Source organism: Scomber japonicus, chromosome 20 (assembly GCF_027409825.1).
Source record: "Scomber japonicus isolate fScoJap1 chromosome 20, fScoJap1.pri, whole genome shotgun sequence".
Classification (NCBI taxonomy): Eukaryota; Metazoa; Chordata; class Actinopteri; order Scombriformes; family Scombridae; genus Scomber; species Scomber japonicus.
In genome coordinates, this window is record NC_070597.1 from 22,155,830 (window position 1) to 22,170,207 (window position 14,378).

A 14,378-nucleotide genomic window follows, 5' to 3' on the forward strand; every position below is an offset into this window, starting at 1 on the left:
TTGATAGAATATAGTTAGGTTTGTGCTCCCAGAGTGCTACTTTATATTAAATTAGTCTTTCATAAAAGTGCTTGCTGCGTTCTGAATGTCAATTGCAGGCATTAATAATAATAATTATAAACTTTATCATTAATATAGAGCACCTCTCATACAAGGGATGTAGCTCAAAGTGCTTTAGAGAGGAAATTAAATAAACAAGACAATAAAACAGCAACACATAAACAAATACAAGTTAAAATGACATTAATTAAAGCCAGATTAAATGAGTAAGTTTTCAGCTGTTGGTTTTATATCTTTTATAGCTTTAGGTAGAGTATTCCATCATTTTGGAGTATAATTATGTAATGACAGAGCATTACAGCTGCTGATGTGATGTACCTGTTCATAGCAGGAAGAGTGAGATACTGTAATAGCAGCTTCTGTCCACTGGAGGTGCTGTTCTGTTCACTGGTTACTCATTTACCTTCTCTCTCTGGCCTGCGGGCCATATGTCCACTCTGCGTGTGTGTGTACGTGATTGTGTGAGTGAGGGAGTGCGTGATTTAGTGGAACAAACCAGAAAAGGCTTGCAGTGGGTCACACACACATATATATACACACACAAACACACACACACACACAGAGAGAGAGAGAGAGATGGAGAGAGACTTTCATACCTTCATTAAGGGAGTTTCTTGCACTTAAGGTGACTAACAGGCTTCTCCACACACACACACATGCACACACACACACACACACACACACACACACACACACACACACACACACACACACACACACACACACAGCCTGTACATACATGTGTTGCAAATTTGTCAGACAGGCAGACTTGGAGTCAGCGCGAGGAGGGAATTCCTTCATCTGCACGCCCCTTTAAGCTGCACATGTGCTCAGCATCTGCTCCACACACACATACACACACACACAGAAAGGAAAGGGAGGGGTGGGGGCATGTGTGAGAAGAGACGACGATAAACACTGATCAAGAAACAAGAAAAACGTTTTTTCAAGCATTCCACAGTTGCACTCTCTCTTTTAAGCGCTGTCCTTTCTAACCCTCCAGAGAGAGAGAGCCTGTGAAGAGCCGCTGAGAGCTCCAGTCATCTCAAGGTTACCAGATCTGACGTTGCTCCTTTTATGTACTGTAGATGCCACATCCTCTTCTTCAATGACGAGGCATTCACCCGCTGTTGACATCTCAAAGGGGACACACACACACAAACACACACACTTATACTCCTCCTTGCTTTTTTGTAGGGCTGCATGTGAATACACGCGTGTTTGTCAGGCACACAGATATTGCGTGTATCCTGCGCTTCATATACACAAACACACCAATTCCTGTGTGTGTGTGTGTGTGTGTGTGTGTGTGTGTGTGTGTGTGTGTGTGTGTGTGTGTGGTGTTTTTCTTTCTGGTCTTTTAGTTGCAGTCCAGTGAGCTTTGGAATGAAAGCATGTTGTATGCCAGAACACATGGATTGAATTCCCCTCTAAAGGCAAAGAATGTAAATGTGATTCAGATCATTAGAGGATTAATTACTACTTGCCCTGTGAGGGTGAGTGAGCATGTTATACATGCAACGTATAATTGGCTACATAATATTGCTCTTTACATTTTCTTTCTTTCTTTTTTTTTTAATCCCCGAGACGATATCGAGCATGTTTCTAGAAAAGAAAAGGTTTGGGTTTTTTTGCTGACGCTGTGTTTTCTCTTTCTCTCTCTCTCTTCCTCTTTCTCTCTCTCTCTGTCTCTCTCTCCGTGCGTTACAGGATGCTGGAGTACTCCATCAACCTGCAGAGTGTCAGTTTTTCGGCGGTGAGGACTGTTCGCGTGCTGAGACCGCTGAGAGCCATCAACAGAGTGCCAAGTGAGTGCTGCTCCTTTACCGGAGCCGTGATCTGTGAATGCACCGCCCTGTAACATCAACACTTTTAAGCCTCCCCTCTAGAGACACACACACACACACACACACACACACACACACACACACACACACACACTTCTTTTCAACTCAAACTGAAATAAGCTGAAGATAAGGACAGAGATGACATTTCTTTTTAAAAGTTTTGAGGTTTAGTGTTGCAGCTGTTAGACAGTTACAAGTCATTTTAAATGTTTTAGTGCAAGTTTCTATCTTTATGTAATCAGGGATTGACACATCTTCCAGCTTCTTGCAGGACATTTCAGAGCAAAGTAAAGACTGGAGCGCACTGATTGATTTGCAGCATTCATGTTTCAACACATAGCACTGTGTGACAAAAGCAGAAAGCCAATACATATAGTCATCCTAGATTCACAACAGTTATAAGCCCCAAAATCTATCCAGATCTATTGAATCTAAATGGGCATCGTGATCCAAATGAATGTGAGCTGCACCATGCTAATGTTACGTAGGGGATATATTATCTGATGTTTCACTGTTGCTAGTTTGATTGAAGTAGTCCACATAGTTGAATTAGTGTGTGTATGGGGGGCTGTAGCTGCGACTCAGGAGGTAGAGCAATCATCCACCAATCAGAAGATTGGTGGGTCGACTCCCCGCTCCTCCAGTCCAAATGTCAATGTGTCCTTGGGCGAGATACTGTGCCAATAGTGTATGAATGTGTGTGAATGGATAAATATGAAAGTGCTGGTGAGTGGTCAAAAAGACTAGAAAAGTTCAGTCTGTTACCATTTATTGTGTGTGTGTGTGTGTGTGTGTGTGTGTGTTGTCATTTTTAATATGTGTGTTAACCTCCTGAGGTAACTGTAATTGATACAACTGCTGTGGATGAGAGCAGAGTTATGAGAGTATTTAATCACCCACACCTTCAGTTTCTCCTTTTGGACATTTACGCTGCTGCACATACATGAACCAAAATAGCAGATGTGCATGGGGACGTCCACACTGTCCTCGCACCTGAGTCCTTAAAATGGGGCCAATCGGAGCGTCCCGTAGCCGAGCGCTTGCCATGTACCTGCAACATCCCTGATTCAAGTCCTGATTCCAGTCATACTCAGCTCTCTCTCTCTCTCTCTCTCTCTCTCTCTCTCTCTCTCCCCTTGTTTCCTGTTGGCCACTCATTATCATTGTGTGTGTAAGTTAGTTTGTGCTACACATTGTGACATTTTCTTACTTTCTAAGCCAAAAAGATGCAGCGGATTATCAAACTAACATAATGACAGTAAGAGAAGATTAAAGTAAAAAAAAACCCTCAAGACTCAAGAATTTAAGAATCATATAGACTTAATTAACAAGTTAGATTGCACAGTAACTAAAGTCCTACTGTTTGACATCTAGTAAAAGATCTCCTTTTGTAGTAGTTTGGGCTTTTATATCAAGGCATTCATACCTAACTTTATTTGGCCTGAATGAGCCCAATTTTTTCTCATTACAATTTAATTCAGGGACGAGTGCAGAAAAGAATTTATTTACTTGAAAGTCTTATTAAAAAAGCATTTAATAAGTTATCACATGGACCATAGAGTAATACCTTACTTATCAGATTAATCAGGCTCGGTAGCAGATGATCCATATGAATATACTCTTTCGTGGTGGGGCTTGTTATAATTAGCGATCTTGCAGGTGGATCGAAAATTCCAACACAGCTCTGGAATGTAGGTCAGGGACAAACCCAAGCAGGCTTTTTAGTGTGCCGCCCCGGCGCCGGCTCTGTGTTTTGGCTTCCCCCAACCAGTCATCTTTGGACTCAGATAGATTTATTTGCAATTTTCCAACTCGCCGCCTTTTTATTAACCGACTGTACTTCATAACAACACACACACACACACACACACACACACACACAGACTATTACACTTGTTCATTGCGATGCGAGAGCACAAATCCCAGAGTCTCTCCATCTGTCATACTCCCCCTCCTTTTCTCGTCTCTCCCTCCCCAAAAAGAAAAAAAAAAAGTTCCACATTCCTCTGCCCTTTCTTCCATCAGTCTCCATTAGAGTTTAATCAGCGCAGATTGAATTTCCAGTGAACACATTTTTGTTTAAATAAATCATGAGAATTTCATACCCACCCAGCGCTCCACCCGTTTGTTTTTACCTTTGATTCCACTCCCTGCAATGTTTTCATTTAAATACACAGCCTTATTATGTCATTAGCTCCTCGGTTGTGTAGAAGAGATTGCAGGCAAACTGAGCAATGATCCCCAACGCGCGTGTGTGTGTGTATGTGTGTGTGTGTGTGTGCAGGTGCATGAATGGGACCCCTTTTTCCATCTCTCTCAACCCTCATAACTCTCCCGAAACCTCTTCTGTAATCTCACCCTCTTGTCAATCAAGGCCGCAGTAGGGGTTCACCGCCTCTCATTAAGCCCCCCCCCCCCCACACACATACACACACACACACACACACACACACACACACACATTGAAAACATACAGCCACTCACACTCTCACTCATTAGGCATCCAACCATTCCTCATCCTAATTACAGGACTAATAGCGACATTAAGGCGTGGGTGATTTGGTCTGGTTTTGGCCCTGCAGGGGGGAAAATGTCATTGGGTAGAGTGGTGATGGTGGAGGAGGGGGTCGGACCCCAATGCGTTTGGTGTGGCTTATATCTATCTTCTTACCCCCCTTCACCCTGGCCCCCCTACATCCCTCCAGCAGCCTAATCAAGTCCTGCGGAGAAGCTGGCAGCGTTCATCATGACTCTGGGTGGGGATGTTTGTTTCGGCACTCGGGCTATTTTGAGGCACACTTAACTGCATTTATATACATGGGTGCTCTAGTTCTTGGATGAATGGCACCGACTGACTAAGGCAGTTTTTTTTCCTTCCCTGTTCCATTATTAATCAGTTGTCTGGTTGGTGGGAAAGAAGATAGAAAAAGGGCAAAGCTAGAGTTTGCCCTTTCAGAGTACACATTACCACGGGATGTGTGACTGGCTTAATTGGTGGAGCCACATTACTAAAGAGGTATGATACAGGTAAGACGGTGTGACAAGAGCCACGGTTGAATCCAGGCAGCGGCACTGAGTCATACATGCAAAGTACAGCTACTCACATTGGAATGAAGCATAATGTTTTTGAAGCAGAGCACTGAAATCAGGCTATAGTTTAATTGGAACAGTGTTTTCTTTTTAGTTAACGCTTCACAGTCATTGACTCAAATCCAATCAAATCTGTTTATTGTAATTTTTAGCATACATTTCTGCAAGGCATAATGAAAAAAATGTGTCTCTGGGGGTCAAAGTGCAAGGAGACATAACTCAGGTAACATTAAAGACAGATATTTCAGTTCAAAACAGTACAACAATAGAAGAAATACATATGAAAATTAAATAAAGATAAATTATTAAGAGTCTAGTGTGCAAAAGCATGTGTAATTATCAGCTGATCAGCAATGTCTAATCAAATGTATGCAGGTGTACAGCACAATGTTAATATGCTCCAGCTATTCTAATCAAGTGTTAATAATGGTAAAGAACTAGCACATGCAAGGGACTCATCCATTCAACAAGTCAAGTGTACTAGACCAGTTCAGTGTGTGTGTGTGTGTGTGTGTGTACGTGTGTGTGTGTGTGTGTGTGTGTGTGTGTGTGTGTGTGATAGTGATATGGTGACACATAGACATATAGTGATATAGTGACACATACACATAGACATATAGAATGAGAACACTGTGGACATAAAGTGCCTTTCTGAGATGAAAAAGTTACGTGTAGCTACATGTTGAGAATGCAAACTTTCTGTACTACATAATAGATATTACAATAGGTTTCATTCATGTATCATTTTGGATAGCTACTGATTCGGTTTGATGATAAAGAAAGCAGCCAAACTAACTGATAGCGATAACAAATGGGCATGGTGTGAACGTTAACATATGCAAAGTACTGAGAGACATATGGATGATTTATATCACAGTGCAATTTGATATGAGATAGTAAGGACAGCAGTTAAGATCCAACAGTGACTAAGTGATTATATCCAGGTCACTGTTGACTCTAGGCTTTTGTTTTTGGATTTACTTAGTCTGGACTATGCATTATTTATATATAACAGAGCACAAAAGTTGTTCAGTCTAACACAGCTAACACATTTAATTGGGTTTGTACATTTGCATTTTGTCATTTGGCAGACACTTTTATCCAAAGCGACTTACAAGCAAAGCAAGGCATTCAAGCATTAGAGGACAGTGACTCCAAAAGAGCTGCAGTACAAACTTTCAAGGAGCTGATGAGGCACAAGTACAACGAGAAGGAGTTCTTTAATTGACTGAAAAACAAGCTTAATTAAGACACAATTAACCAATGTATTACATGGGGCTTGCAGCACCTAGATCATTATTAGATATTGAGGTAAAGCTGTTCATGCCCAGTTTGGAAACTAGGCTTCATCTCCTCTAAAGTTTGACAAAGAGCCACCTGCCCACATTAACAAACAGCCATGACTGTTATGTAATGAACATGCAGTCAATGTAATATAGCTGCTGTGTAAATGGAAATATATTTCATAGTGCAAGCTGCCAGAAAACACACAAATCAAATAGGCACATATCACACATCATTAGTGTAGGTTAATAAACAGTTCTGAAACGGTTCTTACCATTACAGTAGCGAATAGGGAGCTGTCAATTTTTTTTAATCGTAAATCCTATAAAAAGATATGATGTGTGAAATAATCTCCGGTTTGGCAAGCATAAGAGAAATGTACTGTCACTGTGTATGCTGGAGATGTAGCTGCAATTCAATACAAGTGTAGGTGTAGTCCAGTAAATCGTAGACACAGTCCAGATATGAGGCACATATTCTGGGCTGATATGTAGCTCAAGATGCAGACGAAACAGTCGTTGCACACCTCAGCTGATACATAATTCAGATTACGTTGCTCCTATCAGTGTGCATTTACAGGTCAGCGGGGTTCACTCAATCTGTTAGTCCGGGGTGGTATAAACTTTCCACATTTAGGCTCTAACTCCAATATGTTGTTGATATTCGACCGCCGCTGCCAAATATGTAAGCCATCCGAACCTGGATCAGCACACGTATAAACTGTTAGTACTCACTCGTGGCTCGTTGTCTACAGCCTGACGTTGCTCCATTCTCACTCTCTTACCTTAAGTCTCTATTGGAACAGAAGGCCCGGAGCTCATGTGAAAAAAACATCCACACACTCAGACTTGTATTAACGAACACATTGTTCCTGGGCCGCTGTCCACGTCCTGGACTTTGGCATTGATTGATGTGCTAACATGCCAGAGCTGCCAGTGGAAGTGACAGATACATTTCGCAGGCTTCATCCACCGGCTGCCAGCAAAAAAACGAAAATCCCAGGCCCGTGTCACCACCATATCGCCACCCACTGACTGCCACCTGATTGGCTATTACCCTCACGTCCAGTACCGGACCACAGGGACCTTGTACCAGGACCTGTCATTGGCTACATCAAGGCAGACATGACAGCTTGCGACATGCCTCTGTGTTGGGTCTTAATATTCAAAGGGAGCGACTGGTCAGCTGTGTGTCCAGAATACACTATGTTTCCGTGGGTTACAGAAGAGGTTCTCCCTCTCTGAGAGGAAATGATCATTCATTGGACACACTTCTCATGCCATGGAAATAGATAAAGTGCTGTATTGGGAGATTGCATTATTGTTTGTAGGGGTGAAATTTCTAAATTAAGTTACCAAAAAAGTATCTTTCATTCCCCCTTTTTAAAGCAAAGTGTACCTTCAATTTAATAACCATCCACTGAAATAACTGCATACCTGTAACATTTAGAACATATTTTGTCAGCAGTTGTTACTTTTGGAACCTCGACTCTGCCGCTACTATGCAAATAGAAGTGAAGAACTGCTTTAATGGGTTTTATTTTCAGGCCTGAAGGCACTGAAACCTAGAAGACTGATTTTAATATGCTGAAATCTAATTTTTCTGCCGTCTGATTGTTGGAACAGAGATGGCATTGTTATACACAGAGAAGGAAATAACTTAATTCGTCCTCAGGCTAAAGTGCCACTTTTATTTCACTATGGAGCAGACATACTTTTTTCAAAACCAAACATATTTTTGGAACAAAGGAGGACCTTTCGGGTAATGGTTGCTTACCTGCCAAAATTCCAGGTTTGGTGGCAATACCAGCCAGCTGCAGTCAGAATTTGCAATTCATTATTTGCCTGCTGGCTAGTGTTATTTTCCCATCCTCTTTATCAACAGCTCCCACATGCCAAAAAAGCAAAGGGAGTTAAAGTGGAACTCCACCGATTTTACACATAAAGGTCAAATTACTCATCATGGGGAGTCCTTCTCTACTCAGCCTGTGAAAACGCTTGTATAATATCTTCTGTGATGCCAGGAGTTTTTATGTCTCTCATCTCAGCTGAGGCTTCCAGAGGGTTATCTGGCACAAAAGTCAAACCTGGCTCAAATTAGATCTTTTACTCCAACTGAACCTCTTGAACTGTAGTTTACTGTCTCGCTGCTACCTATCAACACAGCTTCTTGAACCCAACTTGATCCTAAAGCCTGGACTTGACAGGAAACCTGATACTTTGTAGGAAATTCGACCTTTTGGGTACAATACTATAAGCCAGGGCAAATTGGCAAGATTATCCCTGTAAAAGTAGGCAATGGGTGATGAATTGATATCAAGGAGAACATCAATGGTAACATGATTCTCCTGACCTGCCAATGAACATCCTGCATAACCAAGCCTCCACCTCTCCCAGCTAATGAAAATTGATGCCGTGCGTAAGCCACATTTGAGAGAGGGGCAGTGTTGATTGATAAGCCAGAGGCAGTAGTCAATAGGTGATTATCACAGGACACAAATCCGTACACACAGACACTGACACACACAAACACACTCAGACACTTCTCTGTCTTAACGAGGCCGAGCCAAGAATAGCTCTTTCTCATTGTTCCGCCGCAACACGTGCCCTTTCCCCAAAGCCTTATCAAGCCAACACAAACATTCCCTCACGCACGTATTCCTCACACAGGCCACCACACACACACACACACTCTTGCGTGAACACACACCTGCCACGCGTGCACTTGGAATGTTATTTTCAGTCATGCATCAGTAACACAGACCGTTTCATCCTGTTCTCCACGCTTTGTTAAACCTGGTGTTTGAGCAATACCTGGTTGGTTCATGCAACACCGTCATGTATTTCCGACCACAGATAAGCCCCGAACGCAACACGCAACAGCACAACAACATGATCGACCTCCCAGCTCTCTGTGTGTTCATGCCCTCCTCCTATGGCGCCATTGTTTGCCGAGTCTCAGTACTGTAATTAAAGAGCTCGCAAGAACGTCCTAGCGTCTATTCTTCTCTAAGCTGTTAGAAAGGGTTTTATAGCGAGGCCTAAGTCACCCGTTGACTTCTGCTGTTGTATTGTACTGTGAAGACAAGGGGGGGCCCGGGGGGAGTTAGGAGGAGGTTTGATCCGGGGGTCCTTGTAGCTGGAGAAATAAGACGGTTAAGGTTAGGGGGGAGTTAGGAGGAGGGAGTCGCTTGCTAGAAGATGAAAGCAAAGAATGTCACAGTGTAATCCTGCTCTTCGCTGTCAGTTTGTTTGCTGCTAAAAAAACTAAACAAAAGATCTTGTTAGTCAAGATCTCAATAAGACAAGAACACCCCCAGCAGCTGTTGGCATACGAGTGATGAGGGACTCATATTTCTATTCCAAATTCATTTTCAGTTCAAGGTTGGGTTTTTTCCAGCTGCCTCAGTTTCCAAAAACTTGAAAATCAGTTCTTTGATCAGTTGGAGTCGTGCTGCGGCTCAGTATTCCTAGATAGCCTGCAGACAGGTAGGCAGCCATCTCCCCAGCACAGCTGTGATTTGGCAGATTTGAGTTTAAGCTGTGAAGAATGCAGGTTTTGTATATTTGAATGAGTAAGAGGTGGGAAATATACTTCTCTTTTATTTTTTTAAATAATCATACTGTTCATAGATTGATGTCGTACTGTACAAGTGGGAGGTTGTGTTGATATTTTCAGAACAGCCTAAATTTCTTGTTTTATTCTCCAGGAGATTCATCTATCAAAGTATGCATAGAGCAGGCTGTGAATGTGTGTGTAAGGACTGTCTGCCTCTCTGTGGTATTTGTCGGGTGTACTCACACCTTTACACAATGAACCATGATTAAATCTATGTCCATCTGCTTGTGCCGGTGTTGTTGTATTTCACATTGGGTTTGACAGCATTTTCAACATGTATTTACACCTCGTTTGTTGTCATTCACTTAGTTTATCAGCACAGAAGCCATTAGAGTTGAGGTGATGTGATGGACAATGTCGTTCTAAGTGGTGACGATCGGGTTTAGACCAAATGGTGTAGCCATTGCAGCCTGTTGCACCCTACTGTACAAGTATACTGTACATTGTTAAATTTTCTTTTTATTAACATTTTTGCATCTGTAAACCCTAGTTTACCTTTGTACCAGTCTCATTTCAGATGAACCAAACTGTTTTATTTGACATTTCAGTAGTTGATTGTCCAAAAATAAATGACTGAAGATACAAGATGGGAGCAGGTAAAACGTGATTGAATTGACATAATGGTCAAATGAAGAGTTGCATTACACACACTAGACACTGGCCACAGTACCACTTCAGTGTACTCCACAGAGCAATTTTAGCAAATTGAAAATATACCTGTTTAGTTAAATCACTTGAAATGAATGCTAATGAGAAGTGGCAATTCGTTAGTAATGCAGGTTGATTACAACTCAATGTCATTAACACATCCTTTGGATCTCTCATGTGGAGCCACAGGTGCTCAGTGACGCAGTACTGGAGAGTCAAGACAAAAATGAGACATTAATGGTATAAATCATTTCCATGTTTTCCAACTAAAATGCAAAAGGACGTCTAACCCTAACCCTAGAAATATAGTTCACAACCTATCAGTCATACTTACATGGATGAAAGGAAAGTTGAGGATTGTGTGTTTACCCTCGATTACACCTGTGTACATATCAGGGTTATTGGTAAGGCTGGTCATGAACATTCTCTGGCACGAGAAGATGTTGATCAATCAGATTCTACACATGGAATTGTGCTTAAGCATGGTTGATAAACCAGAACCTAGATCTAATGAGATCTACTGTAATTTCATATAAACTGCTGAACCCAAAAGCAGGTAAACCTACTTCTGCAAATAGAACTGTAGTCAAAAACAGATAAGATGTGTTCTCTTTCCTCTGTTCCTTCCATCAGTTTTTATTTTTCTGCATGACCCTTGTCTTTGGGTCACATCGCTCGTTTATGCGAAGGCACATTTCCATTTCGGAAACGTCTAGTCATCTCTGTCTGGAGTCGCTGACAGTGAGCTAGATACCATCCACTCAGAGCAAATGAGAAGAGACGCAGGTGTACACTATCTCTCCACTCCGAAAGCTCATTAGTTCACAGTACACAGATTACAAAACTGGCTGGGTCGGAGCTGAACCTGGACAGGAGAGCAGAGGAAGCAGACCTAATCTGCCTGCTAACAGATGGCTCCCCAATCACACACATCCACCTGCCTGCCAGCCATGTTGGAATGGAGTGGCCGCCCACGGCGAGGTTGGAGAGGGCGCACAGGTGGAGGGGGAGATGATTGTTATTGAATATGAAATGTCGATCACTTGGAATGAGCACGGCAGTCAGGTTCGAGAGGGTCTTCGGAGGATTGATTCAGAGATAAACAGAGGTTCTTTCAGGATATTCATGTTTGCCTGCGTCACTGAATGAAATGTCCTCATATATGACTCTCTTCCAACTTATGTATTGTATGATCATGTGATTTAAGCCAGCATCGAAATCACAGTCAATCTGGAAAAAAAGTCATATTTGCCACCATAAATATTTAATGTCCTTATCCTCTGGGCTAAATTGTTTTCTAACTACAATCACTAATTAAAATCCGGTTTCCCAGTTTTATGACTAACCTGTCATAAAACTCATAAAACTTATATCATACAATCAAAATAACAGAAATACAAATGAAGTACATACTGTAGACAATAAGGCAAACACAATAAACAGGCACAACAAAACACATTCTGAAAGGCTGAGAAAGGTGCAATTTGTGTAGATACCAGTAACTACAATCATCACCATAATAATCTTTTTATGTTTTTTTTATTAAAGGTATCCAGTGGAGTTATAACCATTTGTGATAAGATATGCAGGTAATGCACCAAGAAATGTAACAATGCACCAGCACAGGAAAGAAAAAAGAGCACAATAAACACAAATGTACCAATGAATTTACACATGTAATAAAGACTGATTTATAAAATGCCTAATTTCATACATAAAGTGCAATAGACTATGATGACATTATTTATATGTTGTTTTGTAGCTATTACTGCTCCCAAAAATTCAAGACACTCATTTAATTACGTTTAATTTTGACAAAACTATCTCAAGTCAAATTCCAATTATATACATATTCTAGTGATGTGTTTGTATAAATGGTCCTCATCAGCAAATTAGTCTTGTGTCTTACTTGTAATCAATGATAATTAGTGACATTGCCATTTTTCACTATTAAGGATTGTCAAATTCCAGCTCTTTTATATGATAAGTGAGCAAACACGCTGCATAGAATTGCTGTTGTGTGTGGGTGTAGCTATCAGAGGTGTGACTAGCAGCACAGGACATTTTTTTGAGCATTAAGCCCTCATTGTGCAAACATATCTCCACCATGAATAGCAGCATATGAATCCAGTGGTTGCGCCTCGGCCCCTCCGCAGACCCCTAATCCCAGCTGCTGTCACTAACTCAGGCACAGCTAAGCAGCATCCTACCAGCTCAGCACATTACACAGCGAGGGCAATCACTTGAAGGAGCTACTGCTTAATGTGTGTAATGTATGTGTGTGTGTGCCTGAGCTGCACATTAATGACCAAACAGAGAAAGAGAAGCATAAAGTTGCTGTTGTAGGCAAAGAGAGACTGTCAGAGTGTGTGTGAGTCTCCACTTCTCTGTCGCTGAATCTACTTTCTCTGTCAGTTCGGGGCAATTATATTAAACCGACGTCCTACCAAAGGGCACGCGGCAACACATCGCCACGGGCAACAACTCACAGCATCATTTGTACACAACTCACCACACTGCATTGCTTCTCTTGAATCGTGATGAGTGTTTCTCTTGTAAACATCACTTCAATGTGACATTTAGTAACTTTTCCATGGTGTGATTATGAGAGATATTTTTCTTTACGACTCTAATCTCACTCTGCCACGCTGGTAATTGAGCATCACATTACGTGGCAGCTATTACACAAATTGAACTAACTTGAAAACAGTGATTTTTTTTGACATCAAGAGAATTGGATTTCATTTAAGAGCTATCGCTTTTCTTCCCCCGGCTGGGTTTCATATTCAGACGGTTGTGAAAGACGTAACACAAACATGCATGTTAATCCGCAGATGCTCCTCGCTGTCACTCATACTCCAGTCCCTCTGTACTACCTTTGCTCCTTTCTTGCCTTTATCTCCTAGAGCTGTCTTCTCCACCATTTGTTCTCCATATCTAAGCAAGTCTGCAGAATCATCTTTGTTTTTCTCTCCATCTGTCATCACCAAAAGTCCCCTGTCTCACTGTGCACCAACATGAAAATACTAAGTAAGAAATTCAGAGCATTTCTACAGATATGAAAAAAGTTCCTCATGCAGTTTGGTGTGCCAATCCTGGATGTAGCAGTACAGATGAAAGATGTTTGAGTGTGGAGGGAATTTTACTTTTCTTAAAAATGCATTTCATTCAAAGCAACTCCCAACCAGAAAGGATTTCAGACAGTGAATGCCTCACCACAACATATTAAACAAAGCAAAGCTCTTTCCATTCTTAATCTGTCTGTTCAGAATGATGCAAAAAAACAAAGAGGCAGATGTACAAAAGATTCAAGTGGATAATACGGTAGGTGCTTTAAGGGATCGTAGTTATCCTGCACATAAGAATAAAATGTGTCTTAAATGGCAATAACATGATATTTAAAATGTTGTCATCTTGTACAGATATACTATGCAGCAACTAACAATTAGTTTCATTATCGATTTCATCGATTAAAAATTATGACCAGTGTCAATAGATGTTTACCAGATTCACATTTAAGCAGGAACAACACATTTCTTTTCCTTTTAATAATGACTCAAAATGAGTAATGTAATGTATTAGGGCTGGGCAATTAATCAAAAAATAATCGAAACCGACATTTAGAAACTCTAATCGACTTAATCTTGCTCATGTCAATTTATCGTGGTGTTCACTGTTGTTATGACAGCAAAGGTTGCATATCTTTAAGGAATTTAAAACTTGTCTCCAGTGATCATTTGAACCCAAACCATGATCTTTACATAGTTCTAATCAAGTAAACTAGACATTAACCACAGCTTCACACTTTAAAACATCATTATTTTCACTCCC

The 14,378-nt window shown here is 41.2% G+C and overlaps 1 protein-coding gene across 1 annotated transcript in view; it reads left to right on the forward strand.

The window, feature by feature from the left end:
• cacna1g (calcium channel, voltage-dependent, T type, alpha 1G subunit) overlaps nucleotides 1–14,378 on the forward strand; it is a 259,465-nt gene that overhangs the window by 130,366 nt on the left and 114,721 nt on the right. The window contains exon 4 of the mRNA XM_053341901.1: nucleotides 1,771–1,868. Within this exon, the coding sequence (XP_053197876.1) occupies nucleotides 1,771–1,868 (98 nt within the window). The remainder of the gene's footprint in view (nucleotides 1–1,770; nucleotides 1,869–14,378) is intronic.